Source organism: Xenopus tropicalis, chromosome 1 (genome assembly GCF_000004195.4).
Source record: "Xenopus tropicalis strain Nigerian chromosome 1, UCB_Xtro_10.0, whole genome shotgun sequence".
In the NCBI taxonomy this organism is placed as follows: domain Eukaryota; kingdom Metazoa; phylum Chordata; class Amphibia; order Anura; family Pipidae; genus Xenopus; species Xenopus tropicalis.
Window position 1 is genome coordinate 206,621,453 of NC_030677.2, and position 21,757 is coordinate 206,643,209.

The following is a 21,757-nucleotide window of genomic DNA, read 5'->3' on the forward strand; positions in this document are numbered from 1 at the left end:
GGCCAGGTAACATGCAATTAATTGGTTTGGCACAAGAGCTGCAATGTTGGCTGCTTTCCCTCAATATAAATATAAGAGTCCCGTTACTATCATTACTAGCGCCGGTCTATGAATGGGGAGGGGACAGGGACTGCGTGGGGCCCAATATCAGAGCCCGACGTTACACAGAACCCGGGGGGTACCTACCTGCAGGGGGCGCCACTTCTCTTACCTTGATGATAACGGGGACTTCCTCCCAAGGCCGATAGCACCCAGAATGCCAGAGGACATTCGCTCCTCCCCCAGGAGGGTGAGTTTGCCTTGGACAGAGAGCAGAATGCGAAGGACGTTCTCCGTCACGACGCTGTCGCTCTGCTCCACTTGGATGAGGGAAAGCTGCAGGATCTTGTGGCACCACAGGAACAGCTTGGGCTCATCATTCACTGAGCTTTGGGGGAAATAAAACAGAGACGCACATGAGCAGCGATAGGGAGGACCCATCTGCTGGAGTTCTCTATGGTAAATGCATCTGAAAATTTGGTGTTAATTTTCAGGTAACTTCCCCTTTAATTTAAAGATGTGAACATACTGATTCCAGGGAGGTTATACACAAGCGCCAAAAGCATGAAACTCAATCCACTAACAATCTCTTACCCTGGCTGTACCTGCTCCAGCCACTTGGAAATCATCACAAGTACTCTCAGCTCATTGGCCAGCGTCTGCTCCTGGTTCAAACACTGCAGAACGTACACATGGAGGGTTAAATAGCTGCCCAGGCTCAGGCATTCCTGCAGGAAATCCTCCGTGGTGAGTTCGGGCACTTGTAGAGAAGCCAAGATGGGGCCCCAGCCAGGGTTCTGCACGTGGAGGTTTTCTGTATAAGAGATAATGGAAAAATATGTCACAGTAATCCTTGGCATTTAGGCCACGCCCCTGAGGAACCCTTTGAAGCTGATTAGCAGACTAGAGCGAGGCTTTGGGAGGAGATAAGGATAATGGTGCTTAGAAGGTTGAGTAAAACCATAAAAAAGCCAAATAACATGAATCTTCTACTGTCATTATTTACTTCTATTATGAACTTCCCCTTTAAAGCCGCAGGGTTGGGGGGGGGCTGGAAATGGAAATGCAGTAAAACACCCGTACCGTCTCTAAAGTAGGCAATGATGCAGGCCTCAGTGGCCTCGGCCATGTGTCTGATGGATGCCAGGCTCTGGCACGCCGCTGTCAGGAGGGGCATCACCAGCAAGCCTTGCACGTTGGTGTCTATCCAGCTCAGCAGGGCCCCCCTCAGGGACTCCGCCGTGGTCACGCCGGCATTATTCATAACCATCAGGAGCTCCATGAACAGACTGCTGAGCGCCATGTGTCGCTTCTGCACATCCAGGTCTGGGAAATAACAGCCACTGAGAATCAGCAAAGGACAGGGAGCCATACAGAACTGAGGGGGTTAATAATAGTGAAATGGCTATTGGCAAACTTAGGGGGCTGTTCCTGCTGAATTGTGCTTAGTACAGGGGAATCCCTATGCTGCCATAGTTTTATGATATCTCTATGTACAGGCTATGAGCAAACTTAGGGGGCTGTTCCTGCTGAATTGTGCTTAGTACAGGGGAATCTCTATGCTGCCATAGTTTTATGGTATCTCTCTGTACAGGCTATGAGCAAAATTAGGGGGCTGTTCCTGCTGAATTGTGCTTAGTACAGGGGAACCCCTATGCTGCCATAGTTTTATGGGATCTCTCTGTACAGGCTATGAGCAAACTTAGGGGGCTGTTCCTGCTGAATTGTGCTTAGTACAGGGGAATCCCTATGCTGATATAGTTTTATGGTATCTCTCTGTACAGGCTATAAACAACTAAGGGGGCTGTTCCTGCTGAAATGTGCTTAGTACAGGGGAATCCCTATGCTACCATAGTTTTATGGTATCTCTTTGTACAGGCTATGAGCAAATTTAGGGGGCTGTTCCTGCTGAATTGGGTTTAATACAAGGGAATCCCTATGCTGCAATAGTTTTATGGTATCTCTCTGTACAGGCTATGGGCAAACTTAGGGGGCTGTTCCTGCTGAATTGTGCTTAGTACAGGGGAATCCCTATGTGCCATAGTTTTATGGTATCTCTCTGTACAGGCTATGGGCAAACTTAGGGGGCTGTTCCTGTTGAATTGTGCTTAGTACAGGGGAATCCCTATGCTGCAACAGTTTTATGGTATCTCTCTGTACAGGCTATGAGCAAACTTAGGGGGCTGTTCCTGCTGAATTGTGCTTAGTACAGGGGAATCCCTATGCTGCAATAGTTTTATGGTATCTCTCTGTACAGGCTATGGGCAAACTGTTAAGACACAGACACACTATTAAACACACAGGATGAGGCACAATAGACTGAACTACAAAAGAACAGAAGGGCTGACCTGGGGGGTTGAAGATAACGATGTCATCCAGCAGTTTTGACATCTCTTGCTCCAGGGCAGAAAGGGTTATTTTAGCGTCCTGCTCTAAGGAGCCCAGAAACTGCACCACCTGCTGAATGTAGATGCGGCATTTGGGGGTCACATCCTGCAGGCAGAGAAACAGGGGTGAAACCAACGTACAGGGAACATAAATAGAAATAAATCCCAGAAGGGAAATAAATTCAGTTAAAAATGTCATAAAAGGGCAAGCAAAGATTTTATTAATTATATATATTTTTATTTTTTAAAAATGTTTAGCTGCTGCCCTGCTCGCTAGCGCTGCCAATGATACGGGAGCAAAACGGAAACAAAATCAGCAGCAGGAGGAGAGGAAAGGGGAACAAAATGCAGCTGTAATAGCACAAAGGCACCAGCAGAGGGAGCCACAGCCGGGAGCAGAGTTCTATAGAGCTTATTCATGCCTGGTAACACCTTCTGCAGAATTCAATGGGAGATTTTGGAATTTATATAATTTTTTTCTTTTTAATTTCATGATATGATATGACATGAATGTGTTTCAGGAGCGCCCCCTGCTGTTACAGGTAGAATACAAATGTACTGACACAGGCAGCATCTATTGCTAATTCCCTGCTCATTTCTACAGCCCAGTGTGATAGGGGGATAGAACTGAGCACTGGGAATTTAAAGCCTTTGCGCTCCATTTAATACCTTGTGATGTGAATACAACAGTATAAAACTGCTAATATCACGGTTTGGCCATAGGCTACTTACAGAGTAGATGTTGCATTCTGGGAAAGTCGTCAGCCCGGCGGAGACTTTCAACACCTTGAGGATCAGCTCATCGGTGAGGTGTTTGCTCAGGATCACACAGGGAGGGTAGTGGCTGCTGAAGTAGCCCATTACGTTTTGGTAGGACACTGCGTCCACAAGGTGCCATGACAGGGTGCTGGCCTGCCCCAGGAGGCTGAGTAGCGGGGACCCCTTGAAAGAATGTGGAAACATTACCAAAAAAATGACATTTTGAATCAATTCCCCCTACTTACATTAACCCCCCAGTTCAATGTGCTATTAAATAAAACCCTGCTGTCAGGGTCGGACAGGGGGTGAAGGGCCCACCGGGGCTCCCGCCCCAGGGGCCCTGCAGGTGCCCGCACCGCACCGACCCCCACCCTGTAGGGGCCCCCTAACCCCCCTCGCAGGGCCCCCCACCCAACATCCTCCCCTGAGCGCGTAAATTTAACGCGTCAGGGGAGGAGCGGTCGGGCAGGGGGAACGCAGGTAAGGGACGGGTCTGGGCCGCCAGGGCCCACCGGGATTTTTCCCGGTGTCCCAGCGGCCCAGTCCGACCCTGCCTGCTGTATTGCTAGTAAAGGGGCTGTGTATGGGGGGCTGATGGCTAAGCAGGAATATAAATGAGACCACGAGCGCCAACTAGTGGCAGAAACTCCACCGACACCCTCAAGCTGCCGCCCCATATCCCGCGAGCGCAGAGTGAACGTACCGGCTCGTTGACGAGCTTCTCCTCCTTGGCGACAAACACCAGCATGAAGAGCAGGCACACTAACATGCGGTGGGTCTCCGGGCGAGGGGCCGGGCCCCAGACATCGGAAAGGATGCTTACCCAATTCACTTCGCACAAAACAGACCCCAAAAACAAAAAGCAGCTTTTGGGGCTCCCCCTCTCCACCTTTGAGATAAAAATCACAGGTGAAAGATGAAAAAATAATATATAATATATACGGAGAGAGAAATAGAGATTATTTCATATGAATGAATGCACTTGGGAAACCCTGAACCCAGATATCTTTGTCATTTCCCATCAGTGGCCCCTTTAATGCTAGGGCCCAGGGGAAATGGCTCAACTCAATAATCCGCAGTAGAAAAACAGATCTGTGAAATGTACACCCATAATCTGCAGGTCAACTGCACCCCAAACAGTGAAGGTGGATCCCAATAATCTGCAGCAGGGAAATAGATATTTGCACTGTATCCCAATAGGCTGCAGCAGGATAAAAGATCTGTGAGCTGTACCCCAATAATCTGCAGTTAGGAAAATATATCTGCGGCCGTCCAATTAAAACAGGAGGATTTCTGGGCATATACAGTATGACTGCTTACATGATATTTTATTTTTCTTTTGCCCCAATTAAAATGTGATCCCAAAGGAGAACTAAACCCTCCAATGAAAATGTATGCAACACTGCTCTGAGCACTTTTACAGTTCACAATCATTGTTTATTTATTTTTTGTATTCGTGATATTAGCAGTTTTATACTGCTGATACCATGACTTTCAATAGCAGGGGCTGAGCTGCGGTGTTGGCCTGATGAAGTGAAGCCTTGGAACATGCTGTATAATATATCCCAGTCCTGTTGGCCTAAGGCTCACCACACACGGTGTGTACTTACTTTAAAGAATTCCTCCATGACTGTCTGATCAGGATACATATCCTTCCAGGGTAACTTGCTGTACTCAGTATGGTAGGAATACAGGATATATTCGGGCAGCTTGGGCGCAGTGCAAGTCTCACAGTAATGCATCAGGTGCAACCATAAGGCGCCCCTCTGGCCAGGCAGCAAGCGATCTAATGAGACAGAGAGCAGGCGTGGGATTCATAGTAAATAGAGCTTATCACTAGGACACCGGCTGGGAAAATTCCATAATTATTATTATAGAATTCCCCATAATGGCGAATTTGCCCTGGACTCACCCTGAGATTTCTGATGCAGCGTCAGGATGCAGTCTGAGAATAACTGAACCATCCCGACAGCGACAGACGTGTCGCTTTCCAACCACGGGTAACATCGCTGACTGCTGAAATGGGAAGCACACAGATACACAGTGAGCAGTATGGCAGCGCCAGCCCAGACAAAAGCCTTATGTACGGAACTAGGGCTCTCTCAGTGGCGTAACTATAGGGGAAGCAGACCCTTCCGTCACGGGGGAAAACCTAGGAGACAGGTGGGCACAAAACGTGGGGTGTAAAAAAAATCCCCCTCTCTTCCTACCTGGACACAAGTGGCGCTTAGAGTGCATAAGTTTAATATGTCAGGGGAGGAACGGTCGACAGGGGGACCTCTGGCAAGGGTCTGGGCCGCTGGGGCCCACCGGGTTTTTTCCCGCTGTCCTGGCGGCCCAGTCCAATCCTGACTATAAGGAATGATACCTGTTGTCCTCTTTATCCAGAACCATAATCCATGGCTTGAAGAGCTCAGTGATGGCCGAATGCAGAGATTTTAGCCCTGAAATTAAAGGAGAAACACAAATAAACATCCATAGTTATGGATTCGCAATTCGTAAGGAGCATTATTTGGACAGTGGGGGAGGGGAGACGCCATTACCTGCTTGGATTCTGTGGCTTCCCATAGTCTCCTGGCTGAGGCCGGCCAGCTCGTAGTCTATGAGGCTCTTTACCAGGTACTCAAAGAAAGTTTTCACCTCGGCCATATACGGGCTCCATTTGGAAAGCAGGCCAAAGCTCTGGAAGTCGGATTTGGAGAAGCGGAGCTTGTAGAAGAAATCTGAAAGCCATTTGATGGTCTCCAGTACCTGTAAGTGACAAGCACCCAATGTAATCCCACAGGCTCTGTGCCCCCCCGTATACATTATTTATTCAGCAGTTGCACCCAGGCAGCTGTAGGGGGCGGCAGGAACACTAATGAAATCCCAACCTGTTCGGCCGACAGCATCATCTTGTTGGAACAGCTAGGGAACGCCAGCGGGTCCGGGGACTCGGCTTGTACCGTGCTCGGAATTTTCCTCGGCGTATAGCACCCCACAGCCTTCAGAGAGGTCCTCCAGCACTCAGGACTCAACAGCTGCTCAGAAGAACCTGCAGATAATAGATAATGTGGGCAGGTTACCTACGTGACAACTTACTTTACCTTTATGGACTGCAGTCATGTTCTGTCCCTGTATGGGGCCAAAATAACTGACTTCCCAATAGGCATCTGATTAGGGCTCAGGGGAGACTGAAAAATTCCATTGGGATAGGACTGGATTGGGCCATGGATGTATTTCTATGTGCACAGGGCCACGGTGTCAACCAATGATAGGCTCTAAGGCCAACCAATCAGATCCCACCAAATTATTTTCCTTCTTCTTCTATCTCTTTCCAGCTTTCAAATGGGGGTTACTGATCCCGACACCCAAAAAATGTACTTATATTCATATATATTGCCCCTCCTTTTACTTATTCCAGTCTCTCACTCAAACCTCTGCCTGGTTACTAGGGAAAATATGACCCTAGCAACTAGATAGCTGCTGATATACCAAACTGATGGACAAATAGATAAATAACTAAAAACCACTGAAATACTAAATACTAAAGGTTAATGTAAAGGTGAACTTCCCCTTTAAGACCCAAAACGCTGAGCAGGACAATGAGCCCCACTTACTTTGCATGAGTAGCCTCAGGCAGTCGCTGTAATGGTCGGGGAACTGGTAGCGCAGGACGGAGTTCCAGTGTTTGCAGAAGATGCTAAAAGGCATCTGTAGCTCTTCCTCGGGTACAAGGCCGCACAGGGTCAGGGCTAAGTGCACGCACTCCAGCAGTTTGGTGCGTTCCGACATACAGGGCTTGGCCGAGTTCAACCAATGGTTCAGATCAAACTGCAAATTGGAAAAAGTTAAAATGTACTATTGGCTGATTGGGTTAAATGGAACATATAGGTTTCTGCAGAAGAGGCCACATGGTTTCCCAGACAAATCCATGATGTTCTGCAGCAGGAAAGCGCAACGCACCTTAGTCAATAGCATAAAAATCACATCGCTGTTGTCGTCATTGACGGCCTCGACCACTTTCTCGTACAACTGCACAAACTCTCCGGGCGAGGCGGCGGGGGTAAAGTACGGGGAGAGCAGGCTGCACAGCCTCCTGTTCTGCAGAATGGTCTGAAGCACCGGCCGACACTCCGTCTGGGTTCCACTTATAAACACCTGTGGGGAAGCAGAGGAGAGACGTATTCTCTTAATAGCAGCATAACTAATAGCCAGGGTTGGACTGGGCCGGAGGGACACCGGGAAAGGTGGGCCCCGGCCAACCCAGACCCCATCCCTGCTGCCATTGCTCCCCCACTGGGAAGAGGGCAACCAGGACTGCACATCAGGGGCCCCACACCACGTCAGGTGCCCCCCACTGCCAGCCCCTTCTCCCCCAGGTGCATACCTTATACTTCGCCGCAATCAGGGAAGGGAGGGCTGGCAGTGGGGGGCCCCTGGGGTAGCAGTCCTGGTTGGCCTCTTACACCCCAGTCTGACCCTGCTAATCACCTGTGTTCATTTCTAACAGAAACCTGTTAGGTTCATTCCTAACAGAACCCCAGTTTTCAGGAATAGGACATTCTATAATATACTAAAAGTTAACTTGAAAGTAAAGCACCCCTTGACCTGAAACAGAAACTTGAAGAAGAAGAGGTTTCCGGATAACAGATCCCATACCTGTAGTATAACAGAGTGGAGACCCCGTAGCTGGTAAGTCATTGAAACATACAAGCTAGCAATTACTCAGTGTATGGGACCCTTAGGGGGTCCTGAGCCATGGGATTAGTATAATAATAAGAAGTAAAGGTACAATCACTGGGGGGTATAATTGATCAGCAATTAAAGCAAAGTTCAAACCTGGCCCAAAATCTCAATGCAGGAGGTAAAAAACTGTCGGGAAGGAGGATGGCGCTGCGTCTCGTCGCATACGTATTCCACTACTGCAAAAAAGGTGCCGATGCCGATCTTGGGTATCTCCAGAGGGGACTGCACTTTATAGGCATTCACTAGAGCCCTGTGGGCAGAAGAGCTGAAACTCAGCCACACTGAGAAATCAAAGGGAAAACCCACAGCCCGGGGGGGGGGAAGTCTCCTATTGCGCGGAAGAGGATAAGGCACAAACGTAACACAGTGGGCGATAATAAAAGAGACCAAGCAGCGATACAGAGCGACCCCTGGCATTAGTGAAAGGCTTAGGCTGCCATCATACGAGCCAAAATCCATTTATCAGCTGGTTATTCATGGCTATGCCAGTTCCATATCCCCCATACACAGACTCTGTAAGCTTTTGGCGCACCAACTCACGTGATGAAGTTTTCCAGATGGACAGCAGCTTCTATAATGCTGAGCTGAGTGGGCTTGGTCGCCTCGGCCTGCAATTGCTTCATCTCTCGGCGCATGATATGGAGCTGCTGGCTTACTGCTTCCTCCATCTGCATGCCTTCAAACTGCACCGGGGGGGGGCACAACACAGGAGCTCACAGTCAGCACAGAACAACATGGCAACCATTACATTCTATACTGAGCTTGTCCGATCCAATTCTCTGCCCCACTGAGGCTGCAGGACCTGCCATTTAACCCCTTGACTTGCAACACATGCCCAGTTGGTGGAGCAGATGGGTCTAAACTTGCCCTTAAGGGTTGGCGGATGCACGGATAATGCTGTCTATATGAAGCCCCCATTATTTGGCAATCAGAGCAACAGGGGCAGTGGGATGGATGTGACCACCCAAACTCTGCTTTGGGCCCTAAGATACAGGGAAATGGGGGGCCCTTTAGGAGTCTGGGTGATGGAGGGTTCTGTTCAAAATGTTTAAAAGTGTTTGCTTCTCCTTTAATTTGTGTTGTAATTACTCAATGGCCCTTTTAAGCCGGCATTTTTTATAATGTACTATGGCTTAGTAAAACATAGAAAATAAACAGTGGCATATTTCAAATAAAAACAAACCAAGCAATTACACTAGGGAAGCTATGACAGGTTGCTATAGGTTCATAATTAATAGGTATTGTTCTTGCAATTAATATGTAGCAATCGGACACCTTTTAATATATCACTCTGAATTAAAAGAGAATACCGAAAAAAAACATAGACCAACTGAAAGGAAGCAGATCCCTGAAGCTCCTAACCTTGACTGTAACCACAGCCGGCCCGGCACAGGATTTATTCAGATTTCCCCGGCACTCCATCTTCATCTCAATCTGTTCCTCCCGGTTGACATAGAGTTTAGGGATGGTCTCGAGCATTTCGCCGTCCAGCGCAACTTGCTGGGATTCCCGCATCGACGCCGTCCTGAGAGGCAAAGCCAGAGAATCATTCACAAGGGTTTCTGTAGCCTCAGCCATTCCCTCCTAATGTTAATTCTGCTTTCTGAGCTAAAATTTGTTCTCTATTTAAAAGTGGCAGTTCTCCTTCAGGTTAGTATGCTATAGAATGGCCTATTCTAAGCCACTTTTTAATTGGTCTTCATTTTTATTTGTTATAGTTTCGGCAAAGAAAGCCTTTCTCAAGGATTCCCCTTGGTAATTCTCATTTTTGGCAAGTGTATCTGCCACCCTGTGTGTCTTTTTGCCTATTTGTGCACAACTTTGTGTTATGTAATGTATTGTATGACTATATGCAGTTGACTTTATTTGCACAGATTAAAACTGATTGGCGTACCCTTTTTGAAAACCTTACATAAAAGATAATCTCTTTCAAACCACTGCCTGGTTGCTAGGTTAAATTTGACCCTAGCAACCAGATAGCTCCTGAAATTCCAAACTGGGGAGCTGCTGAACAAAAAAACTATTCAAATAATTCAAAAACTGCAAATAATAAAAAAATTAAGACCAATTGCAAATTGTCTCCAAATAGCGCCTTCAATATCATACTAAAAGTGAACTATCACTTTAAACACTTACTGACTTCCCATGTCCCATTTAGAGTGCACCCTTGTCGTGTCTGTTTATCTACCCATAATGCACCAGTGTGCTGTAGATATAAAGCAAGCGCTGCTGCCGCCTGTATTGCAATCTGAGTGGCTCACTTGGCATACTGCTGTAGGATGGTGAGGTCTTTGTGAACCAGTTTCATGGATTCCTGCGTATTAATGTAACAAGATGGCGGAATGACGGGCACGGGAGGCTTCATGAGGTGCAGGGTGGTGGCAGGACAGGGGGCGCCGTGCTTTCTCAGGTTACACAGGATTCTGTCCTTGGCTAGAAAAGGAAGCAAACAGATATTGTGTCATGATACATTCATTAAATGCAGTAATTACTTTCTCTGGGGCATCATTCTCCTCTATTGGGCACAGACGTACAGAGCCAAGGTACCTGAGTGCGAGCTGGCTGGCTCCATACTGACTGCAGGGTTCAGTAAACATGTGTCCATCTCTACCTTGATTTGGTTCCAGGCATTAATGGATTCCTGGATTTCATAAGTGATCCTTTCCATATTAATAAACTCCATCCATAGTTCCTGGGGGGGGAGAGGAAACCATAATACTCGGATCAGCCAATAGGAATTCTCCCTTGCTCACTGTGTCGGCCGTAGCAAAGCCAATAGTTTAACTCACCTGCTCATTTCGCATGATCTTGGCCAGCCGGTGGGCGTCGTACTGCTTGGGCAGCGAAGGGAGGTAAACGTCTCCTTTCTGGAAATTCTCATCCTCCAGCCAAACGACAAACACATTAAATAACCTAAAGGGAAAGAAAATTGTCACTTTTTGTTCAGTAGCTCTCCAGTTTGGAGTTTCAGCAGCTATCTGGTTATTAGGGTCCAAGTTACCTTAGCAACTGGGGACTGGAATAAGAATAGAATAGTAATAAGTAATGAAAAGTAACAATAACAATACAATTGTAGCCTCGCAGAGCAATCGTTTGAGTGACCCCTGTTTGAAAGCTGTAAGGAGTTTAAAGAAGAAGGCAAATCATTTAAAAACTATAAAAAATTGAAAAGGTGTTTAGCATTGGCCATTTTAGAACATTCAAAAGGTGAACCACTGCTTTAAAAAGGGCATTTTGGGGGTGTTAACTCAAATCTGAATATAGGTGGTGGTATTGCACCCAAACTGTGTATAGGTGCCAAGTACAGGGCACAAAGGATGTGAAGTAACTCCCAGGTTTCACTAGTGGATGTGTCTGGGCTGATTTGCCTTTAGGTGACACCGTTATTGGCACAAACAGAATAACCCCCATACATAATATAAGAAGCCTTGGATACACTGCCCTGGGTGGTTCCTACTGTTCCTCGCCCCATTGGCCACGTGGATTTTACCTGACCAGCTCCTTGTGCACTTCCGGGGTGGCCATGCATTCCTGAGAGCCTCCCAATGAGTCAGGGAATACCGGGGACCCATCCAAGGGGACCAGCGCTCTCAGGGCTTTGCTGGCTGAATGGTGAAAATCAGCCACTTCAATCAGGCGCCGTTTCATTTGCTTCAACATATGGGTGTGAGAGTGGCTGCTGAAGAACCTCTTCCCAATGCATCCATTCACTGGCAGCCTGGAAAAGCACAGTCAGATGCATCCATGACCAACCATACTAACAACATGTCGTATATCTACATGCAGCATCGTCTCTGTGCCATTCTCTATCTCATACAGGTCAAGAAAATATATGGAAAAGGGTCAAAGACTCAATGGAACAATAAAAAAAGCAAATTATAGTAAAATAGAAACATGAAATGCTCCGTTTGTCTACACTCAGGCCAATGAAGTTGGGTACAACCACAGGACAAAAGGCATCGGCAAAGGGGGCACGTTCGCCACCAGTGCCAATCAGAAGTGCCAATGGTTACACTTCACCAATGATCTGCTGGGTTTCTGCTGATTCCATAACGACTATACCTGACCACCCATCCACCAATCCAGGGCAAGTAAATCCCTTAGGACAGGAATGAGGAGGAAGTGCCATTTGGGCTGGAGAGGAAGCTTACCCATACTGAGGTCCTGGCCGGTTGAGGTAAAGAAGGAAAAACTTTTGCCAAAAGAAAGGCAAAAGGGGGTGATCTGCCGGGGTAGCCAGAGCCTGATGAGCCCAACGATAGATCATTAATCTCTGTACGGAAGGCACAATGGGCAGTTTCAGCTGCTGCTGAGCTTTCTGGGAAGAAGGAATTGGTGAATGAGTTTAAATCAGTCACTAGAAATTATTGTGCTCTATTTATATGAACAAATACATGGACATAGGGACTGGGTCAGTAGGGATTGTCCTACCCTGGAACTGGTACTGGTACCAGGCCACCACTAGCAGTGCCTACCTTCAAAGCCTGATCTGGAGACATGGAAGGGTTGCTTACAAGTTCCCACTCCACCACTCTGCGCAGCTGGGAATCTTCTTCAAACAGAGACTCGGTGCTAAGCACTGCCCACGAGAACCAGATCTGCAATACAGGAAACATAAAAAGCATTTAAATAAAAGGGAATTCTTTCATGGAGGCAAAATGTTGCATTAAGAAACCCGAAATTCGGGCAAGACTGGTACTCCCTGGCAGTAACGCCACTCAGGCAATGACTGCGTTTGATAGGCAGGTTCTGACTCTGGTTCCACTGGGGCTCATAGCTGGGTTACCCTGACCGGACCAGATAAGCTTCAGTCAGTTCTACTTTAATGTTGAGCCTCTATGAATCGCTATTCTACCGACTTTTGCTACTACCCCTAGAAAAATCTGAATGGTTTTCTCTCTTCACCTGGGAGGGGTTATAGCTCGAGTCGATGAATGAAGGGGTTACGTTTCCAGCCACGATCCAGCCCACAAATGAGGAGAGCAGCCCCCGGTCACAGTGAAAGCCAAGAGCGTCCTGTAGGGACAAGTTTAGATTCAGAATTCAGCCAATCAGGAAGCTGGGTGAGAGACCTGCCAAGTGGGTCTGCCATTATTATTTTAACCCTTTCCCTGAAAACAATGTCAGTGCTACACCATTGGCAAGAAGGAAGTTAAACCATGCAACATTTTTGGGTTTTATTCTTTAGTACTGAAAATGCATGTTGCTTAGTGATGTGCAGTTCCCAGAGAGGTGTTGCTGCCCAGCAGGGAAAGGGTTAAACCCTGTTGTGCCCTTGTGTTAATGCGCCAGCCCTGCTGTGCCCTTGTGTCAATGCGCCAGCCCTGCTGTGCCCTTGTGTTAATGTGTCAGCCCTGCTGTGCCCTTGTGTGTTAATGCGCCAGCCCTGCTGTGCCCTTGTGTTAATGCGCCAGCCCTGCTGTGCCCTTGTGTTAATGCACCAGCCCTTCCGTGCCCTTGTGTTAATGCACCAGCCCTTCCGTGCCCTTGTGTTAATGCGCCAGCCCTTCCGTGCCCTTGTGTTAATGCGCCAGCCCTGCTGTGCCCTTGTGTTAATGCGCCAGCCCTGCTGTGCCCTTGTGTTAATGCGCCAGCCCTGCTGTGCCCTTGTGTCAATGCGCCAGCCCTGCTGTGCCCTTCTGTCAATGTGCCAGCCCTGCTGTGCCCTTCTGTCAATGTGCCAGCCCTGCTGTGCCCTTCTGTCAATGTGCCAGCCCTGCTGTGCCCTTGTGTCAATGCGCCAGCCCTGCTGTGCCCTTGTGTCAATGTGCCAGCCCTGCTGTGCCCTTCTGTCAATGTGCCAGCCCTGCTGTGCCCTTGTGTCAATGTGCCAGCCCTGCTGTGCCCTTGTGTCAATGTGCCAGCCCTGCTGTGCCCTTGTGTCAATGTGCCAGCCCTGCTGTGCCCTTGTGTCAATGTGCCAGCCCTGCTGTGCCCTTGTGTCAATGTGCCAGCCCTGCTGTGCCCTTGTGTCAATGTGCCAGCCCTGCTGTGCCCTTGTGTCAATGTGCCAGCCCTGCTGTGCCCTTGTGTCAATGTGCCAGCCCTGCTGTGCCCTTCTGTCAATGTGCCAGCCCTGCTGTGCCCTTGTGTTAATGCGCCAGTCCTGCTGTGCCCTTGTGTTAATGCGCCAGCCCTGCTGTGCCCTTGTGTTAATGCGCCAGCCCTGCTGTGCCCTTGTGTTAATGCGCCAGCCCTGCTGTGCCCTTCTGTTAATGCGCCAGCCCTGCTGTGCCCTTCTGTTAATGCGCCAGCCCTGCTGTGCCCTTGTGTTAAAGCACCAGTTCTGATGCTCCCCGACGTAAATGCGCGTAAATTGTACAGCAGGGTGCAGCCTGGGAGCTTACCTTGTGCTGCTGGTAGAGCAGTTTCTGCACAGAATCCTCCTGCACGTATCTGAATGCTGCCTTACACATCTGGTCCATCAGGAGGAGCGTGCCCTTATCTCTGTGCCATAGCTGCTGGCTTATCAGGACTTCAGTCCAAAACTCCAGCACCGCTGCTGGGCCCACTTCATTGGGACTGCTGCTGCTTGCAGCAATATGAGCCTACGGTGGAACAACAGAGTGCGGGTAATATTTCACATGTCCAGCAGGTGGCAGAACAGAGAAACCCAGTGAGACATTTTGCTCTTAACAACATTGTGGGTTCATAGTATGAGCAAAAAGACATTTCTGGGCAAAATGTGGGCTTTTCCCAGTTACATAGATTCATTATAAAGAGGCCTGAACAAGGAGCAAGTAAAACCTCTAAATAGAAATTAATAACATCTGTCAGTTTTTTGTTACCTGGATCATGTTTGTAAGAAGCTTCACATTTTCTCCATAGTTTATTCCACTTAAGTGCTGTGTAACTTTGTGTGTCATTTGCAGTGAAATGCCCTGAGGGACACCATTGTCCAACTGAAGAAACACGTGAATGTGGCCCAAAAATCTGTGGGATGGCAAAAAAGTAAGAAACAGATTGGCACTGCGTTGTCTGCATTAACAAAGCAGCAGTCCTGCCCTGCTTTATGGCTGAGATTCTAGCTATCTGTATAACAGAGCATTCTGTCACAGTGGCACAGATCCTATCTGATCCCCCCCCCCCCATTGTAAGCAGCAGTCCTGCCCTGCTTTATGGCTGAGATTCTAGTTATCTGTATAACAGAGCATTCTGTCACAGTGGCACAGATCCTATCTGATCCCCCCATTGTAAGCAGCAGTCCTGCCCTGCTTTATGGCTAAGATTCTAGCTATCTGTATAACAGAGCATTCTGTCACAGTTGCACAGATCCTATCTGATCCCCCCATTGTAAGCAGCAGTCCTGCCCTGCTTTATGGCTGAGATTCTAGCTATCTGTATAACAGAGCATTCTGTCACAGTGGCACAGATCCTATCTGATCCCCCCATTGTAAGCAGCAGTCCTGCCCTGCTTTATGGCTGAGATTCTAGCTATCTGTATAACAGAGCATTCTGTCACAGTGGCACAGATCCTATCTGATCCCCCCATTGTAAGCAGCAGTCCTGCCCTGCTTTATGGCTAAGATTCTAGCTATCTGTATAACAGAGCATTCTGTCACAGTGGCACAGATCCTATCTGATCCCCCCATTGTAAGCAGCAGTCCTGCCCTGCTTTATGGCTGAGATTCTAGCTATCTGTATAACAGTGCATTCTGTCACAGTGGCACAGATCCTACAACTCCCCCCCACCTGTCGTTAGTGCAAAACTGATAGCAGAAGAAATTGGTTAAACCGGGATAACAATGTTGAATTTAGAGAACAAGGACCAATAATTTCTCTGTTCTTTAAAATTGATTCCAAGTCATAAAAGTGAATAGGAAATCCCAGCAGCCAACCAGCATGAGTGCAGCAGGAAAAGGATATTAGAACAATATTATTGCCAATCACTGATGAATGACCTTCTTGCTGCTGAAGTCCTATTTCCCATAATAATAACATTAAGTAATAAAATACATTTAATCACCTTGTGATTTTTGATAAAATTTGAAGGGTGTGCCGGCCACGGATTATTATTTTTTAAATACTTCAATTTTGGCTGTGCACCCCGCAGAATATTGAGCCCTGGAGTGCAGACATTATTGGGATTGATATATATAATATATATACTGTATATATGTACCCCTAATTGGTTGCTAGGGTAAGTGAGGCCCTAGAAACTCATTTGATTCATACAAAGCGCAGTGGCAAACTCACTGTTCATTCTTCAGCAGGTAATACTGGCACGGATAGAACATGGGCAGCACTTTATCCAGAATGTGCACCACAGCTCGGAGATGCCGTGCTTGGACCAGCTCGCCCAGTAAGCTTACACCTTCAACACAGAACTTGTCCACACTACAGGGAGAGAGAAGGAGATGAGGAGTGTATTTCCTTATGAGCATTCCTAACCTGATAATAACAAAGTACTACTTTCTCTATGTGCCGATTCTCGGGGGTGATACAAAGAACCGTCTCACATATCTGGATTCTTCAGAACCAAATTTTGGCCCTGAAGGCAACCTCAGTGCAGATTTACCTGTGTCCTACTGAAGATACTGCAATACCAATGTAGCAGCCAATAGGGACACCTGCTTTAACGGCCTTCAGCACCGGATGAAGTACGGACGCCTCCGTCAGGTCAGGCACTTTGTCACAGAGCTGTTCCTTCTGGTCATTTCGATGCATTTTAAGCCTCAGGATCAAATCCCAAGCCCATTGGATAAAAGACGCTTCTGGGGACTGTCCTGTCCGCACAATACTGGCTAAATAAGACACCTGCAAACAGAACAGGGGGCAAATAAATATATATATATATATATTCACCTAGTCTGGTACAGAGGGAGGAAAATAAATAAATAAAAGTAATCTATATATATATATATCCTTGTAGATTGTAAGCTCTTTTGGGCAGGGCCCTCTTCACCTCTTGTATCGGTTACTGATTGCTTTATATGTTACTCCTTGTAGAGTGTAAGCTCTTTTGGGCAGGGCTCTCTTCCCCTCCTGTATCGGTTACTGATTGCTTTATATGTTACTCCTTGTAGATTGTAAGCTCTTTTGGGCAGGGCTCTCTTCACCTCTTGTATCGGTTAATGGTTGCTTTATATGTTACTCCTTGTAGAGTGTAAGCTCTTTTGGGCAGGGCTCCCTTCCCCTCCTGTATCGGTTACTGGTTGCTTTATATGTTACTCTGTATGTCCAATGTATGTAACCCACTTATTGTACAGCGCTGCGGGATATGTTGGCGCTTTATAAATAAATGTTAATGTAATGTAATATTTACCTGTTTTATACTTTCAGAAATAAGACCTGTATAGGGTTTGTCAGAGATGTACTTCTGGTAAGCTTCCAGAATCATGAGGGCCACATCCACATGTATGGCTGGATTCAGGTGAAGAGCATTCTGGGAAAAATATTATAGGATTAAAGGACAAGACTTCTCAGTAACTTTTAATATCCTTATCATTTACATTGTCCCTTATAATACATGAGTGATACTCAGAGTTCCCTGTATAACTCAGCCTGCAGCCTTGTGCCTTTATATGGGCACAGAACCCCTCAGTGACTGCTAATATCCTTATCATTTACAGTAGGGGGTACATTATCCCTTATAATACATGAGTGATACTCAGAGTTCCCTGTATAACTCAGCCTGCAGCCTTGTGCCTTTATATGGGGGGCACAGAACCCCTCAGTGACTGCTAATATCCTTATCATTTTCAGTAGGGGGTACATTATCCCTTATAATACATGAGTGATACTCAGAGTTCCCTGTATAACTCGGCCTGCAGCCTTGTGCCTTTATATGGGCACAGAACCCCTCAGTGACTGCTAATATCCTTATCATTTACAGTAGGGGGTACATTATCCCTTATAATACATGAGTGATACTCAGATTCCCTGTATCACTCAGCCTGCAGCCTTGTGCCTTTATATGGGCACAGAACCCCTCAGTGACTGCTAATATCCTTATCATTTACAGTAGGGGGTACATTATCCCTTATAATACATGAGTGATACTCAGAGTTCCCTGTATAACTCAGCCTGCAGCCTTGTGCCTTTATATGGGCACAAAACCCCTCAGTGACTGCTAATATCCTTATCATTTACAGTAGGGGGTACATTATCCCTTATAATACATGAGTGATACTCAGAGTTCCCTGTATAACTCAGCCTGCAGCCTTGTGCCTTTATATGGGTACAGAACCCCTCAGTGACTGCTAATATCCTTATCATTTACAGTAGGGGGTACATTATCCCTTACAATTAACAAGAGGCTTATAGAAGTCACAAAGAATTTTAGTGACCAAGTTGGGCACGGGTGACAGAACCATCAGAAACCCAGAGGACTTTCTAAGTCCTGTACAATTGGGACATTGGCAGCCCCTGTGGCTATAAATAATGATATAAATATTATGTGTAACTGTACTGAGCCCAATACGTCCCCTCACTGCCCATAGCTCCAAGGAACTGGAACTCTCAAGAGAATGGACGGTCATACTTTCTAGTATTATTAATGCATCAAACCCTTCGGTGTTATTATTCTATAGTACATTACATATATTTATGGTATATTAGATGAAATGAAGGACTGGTCACTTGGCCACTGAATGCTTTTTTGTTTCTAGGAGACATACTTTCTCATTGCAGCCCCAGTTGAGGCCCTCCAGGATAATGCAGGCCAGTTTGCTCTCTACTTCGGACAGGTTGTGGTTGAGGAGCCAATCACGAATCAGGCTTATTTCGGACGAGGTTGGGCTCCAACGATGCAGGGGTAATTCTTTAAACAAGTACAAGGAAACCTTACAGAGAGAGAACAGCAAACTGCTTATTAATTCATTGTGTCTCTATATCAGCTTTGTCCTCACCTGAACGATAACCCAGTGAGTTCTAGAGGAAGAAGAAAGCAAAGCAGTGGCACAAACTATATAATTACTATTCTACACCCACCCACACTCATAGCTTCCATGTTCTATATACCCCCAGGCCTGTCTTCAAACTAAATGCACTGAGTGCTTGGTAATGTATTTAATAAATGAAGAAATTATTTTACTGCAAATGTGGGTATTCTAGCGCTTTCCTACAGGGGAATCCCTATGTGCCATAGTTTTATGGTATCTCCCTGTACAGTCTATGAGCAAACTTAGGGGGCTGTTCCTGCTGAATTGTGCTTAGTACAGGGGAATCCCTATGCTGCCATAGTTTTATGGTATCTCTCTGTACAGGCTATGAGCAAACCTAGGGGGCTGTTCCTGCTGAATTGTGCTTAGTACAGGGGAATCCCTATGTGCCATAGTTTTATGGTATCTCTCTCTACAGGCTATGAGCAAACTTAGGGGGCTGTTCCTGCTGAATTGTGCTTAGTACAGGGGAATCCCTATGTGCCATAGTTTTATGGTATCTCTCTGTACAGGCTATAAGCAAACTTAGGGGGCTGTTCCTGCTGAATTGTGCTTAGTACAGGGGAATCCCTATGCTGCCATAGTTTTATAGTATCTCTCTGTACAGGCTATGAGCAAACTCAGGGGGCTGTTCCTGCTGAATTGTGCTTAGTACAGGGGAATCCCTATGCTGCCATAGTTTTATGGTATCTCTCTGTACAGGCTATGAGCAAACTTAGGTGGCTGTTCCTGCTGAATTGTGCTTAGTACAGGGGAATCCCGATGCTGCCATAGTTTTATGGTATCTCTCTGTTCCTGCTGAATTGTCACAGGTGATGAAGGGCATTTGCACACCCATGGTTTTACATGGCAGCACCCTGGTAGTGCAGTAATAAGAACGTAGATAAGGAAGGTGAGGACAACGCGGCTCAGGTGTGAACTTACCATCCCTACTTTATCGATAGTGTCACGGACACGTTCCAGAAGCACAGAGATGATGCTGGTGTGCACCATAGTGATGCTGGCTAGCAGCTCCCGGCCCACTTTGGAGAAGGTTTCTCTTGTAGACATGCTGACATACGAGACCTAGGGAGATCATTGTATCCTGAGTTGTTACTGTGATGGGTGCTATTCATTAATTAATTAATTAACCCCAACGATGTCCATTGGTCAGAAGATCATGCAAATGGCTGGATGGAAAATATCAAACATTCATAATAAAAGAGAAACTACAAATCCTTTACACATGTGAAGTTTTTAAAGGGGAAGTTTACTTTAAAATTGATTTTTCATATAACATAGACAGGGGTACCTCATAGATCTCCAGGGCTATGCTTTTAACGAGATCCTCGTCAACATCAGTCTGCTTGGTCTGGGCCATCTGGGCAAACGTGGTGAGGAGGCAGATCCCTTCAGAGTTGTTCATGGACGAGAGATATTCTTCAAATTTGTCTCTGTTTTCAGAAACTAAATAAAACAAATAAAAAAATGTTATTATTTCAAAAAAATCTTGCCTAGATCATGTGCTATTTAATAGCCAGCTCTCAATCGGTCTGCAGTATTAGCTTATCGGGGGCAAATGTTCAGATCAGCCAATCTGGGCAGAATGTGGATGGCCAAATTGGGCAAAGATCCACTCATTCGGTGACCTTGCAGAGGAGCAGATCTGTTAGCGTACAGCCAGCACGGCAACTCCCAGCATGGCGAAATACACACAATCCTGCCCCTACAGATGCCCAATATCACACCAGGACTCATTTATCATCACTGGGCAAACTTGCCCATGGGCAATAACCCATAGCAACCAATCAGTGATTGGCTTTTTTCAGCCAGCTGCAGTAGAACAAAGAATGCCACAATTTGATTGGTTGCCATGGGGTACAACCCACAGACAAATTGACCCAGTGTTGATAAATGACCCCTGCTGTGTTATTAAGGTAACAAAAACTGCAGCAGGGTAGCACCCCTAGTGATGTCGTTTTATGGGTTCAAGACCAGTTATAAAGGCCAAAAGTAATTAGGGCCCCTCCCTCTTCATCACAAATAACCCATCAATACACATAAAGATCCGCTCGCTTGGCGAGGTCACCAAGTGAGCGGATCTTCTCCCGATATTCCCACCTACAGGTGGGCGATATCGGGGGAATTTAGGCTAATTCGATCGTTTGGGGCCAAACGATCGAATTATAACGACAGTAATGGGGCAGTCAGTTCGGGGACCGCATCAACGAGCCGATCAGGCCACCGATTTGACTGAATTTTTTAACCCGCCCGATCGATATCTGCCCGATTTCAGGCCCCATCGTTGCTGCCCCTACACAGGCCGATAAGCTGCTGAATTGGTCTAAGGGACCAATATCGGCAGCTACAATCGGCCCGTGTATGGCCACCTTTAGACTAACTTCACACTGGATTCCCTCAATAACTGACTTGGGGCCAATAGGTAGGGGCCAACTCTGGGCCTAGCAGAACGAGTGTTGGCTCATTAACCTATAGGAATACTTTTTCCAAAAGATACATTCTTTGAGATGAAAGATTCCTGTAGGCTGATACTTTTATGAGAGTAAAAAAGAAGAAGGAACAGAAAGCATTTCCCCAGTGTGCCAGACTGAAGAGATAAGTACCGGTGAGCCTGGACCTGCAGTCTGCCGTGTCTATACTGGGGTACAGGATCTCCACATTGTCATTTTCAGCATAGTGCATGAGATAGAAGAGCTTCCAGAGCATGCTGTTGGACAGGGTCCCATACGGCATCTCCGACATGAACAGCCAGATCCCCAACCTGCAATGTGACAGAGAATGAATTGTGGAATGGCTGCCCACTAACTTCTGCGTGGGGTCTGCTACAGAATGAAAGCATGGTCTTAAGAACCCCAAAATAAGTCACAATATGGCAAATAATGTATATCATATAAATGGGATCTAAAGGCCAAAGCTTTGCAGTGGTTTTTTTACCCATGACACCATTCAGTAAACACTAAT

General features: G+C 46.7%; 1 protein-coding gene across 1 annotated transcript in view; it reads right to left on the reverse strand.

Annotated features, from left to right (window-relative positions):
* The window catches only part of epg5 (ectopic P-granules autophagy protein 5 homolog), a 48,024-nt gene that overhangs the window by 2,488 nt on the left and 23,779 nt on the right, over positions 1-21,757 (reverse strand). The window contains exons 11-42 of the mRNA XM_031894932.1: positions 21,400-21,557; positions 20,088-20,242; positions 19,721-19,861; positions 18,533-18,697; positions 17,179-17,298; positions 16,432-16,670; positions 16,110-16,250; positions 14,702-14,846; positions 14,261-14,461; positions 12,819-12,929; positions 12,389-12,511; positions 12,065-12,231; positions 11,404-11,631; positions 10,703-10,826; positions 10,461-10,605; positions 10,175-10,346; positions 9,276-9,438; positions 8,454-8,596; positions 8,007-8,163; positions 7,131-7,325; positions 6,785-6,998; positions 6,059-6,219; positions 5,729-5,936; positions 5,554-5,629; positions 5,098-5,201; positions 4,796-4,971; positions 3,889-4,074; positions 3,159-3,368; positions 2,388-2,532; positions 1,123-1,365; positions 634-853; positions 212-427 (exon numbers count right to left, since the gene is read on the reverse strand). Coding sequence (XP_031750792.1) covers positions 212-427; positions 634-853; positions 1,123-1,365; positions 2,388-2,532; positions 3,159-3,368; positions 3,889-4,074; positions 4,796-4,971; positions 5,098-5,201; positions 5,554-5,629; positions 5,729-5,936; positions 6,059-6,219; positions 6,785-6,998; positions 7,131-7,325; positions 8,007-8,163; positions 8,454-8,596; positions 9,276-9,438; positions 10,175-10,346; positions 10,461-10,605; positions 10,703-10,826; positions 11,404-11,631; positions 12,065-12,231; positions 12,389-12,511; positions 12,819-12,929; positions 14,261-14,461; positions 14,702-14,846; positions 16,110-16,250; positions 16,432-16,670; positions 17,179-17,298; positions 18,533-18,697; positions 19,721-19,861; positions 20,088-20,242; positions 21,400-21,557 — 5,352 coding nt within the window. The remainder of the gene's footprint in view (positions 1-211; positions 428-633; positions 854-1,122; positions 1,366-2,387; positions 2,533-3,158; positions 3,369-3,888; positions 4,075-4,795; positions 4,972-5,097; positions 5,202-5,553; positions 5,630-5,728; positions 5,937-6,058; positions 6,220-6,784; positions 6,999-7,130; positions 7,326-8,006; positions 8,164-8,453; positions 8,597-9,275; positions 9,439-10,174; positions 10,347-10,460; positions 10,606-10,702; positions 10,827-11,403; positions 11,632-12,064; positions 12,232-12,388; positions 12,512-12,818; positions 12,930-14,260; positions 14,462-14,701; positions 14,847-16,109; positions 16,251-16,431; positions 16,671-17,178; positions 17,299-18,532; positions 18,698-19,720; positions 19,862-20,087; positions 20,243-21,399; positions 21,558-21,757) is intronic.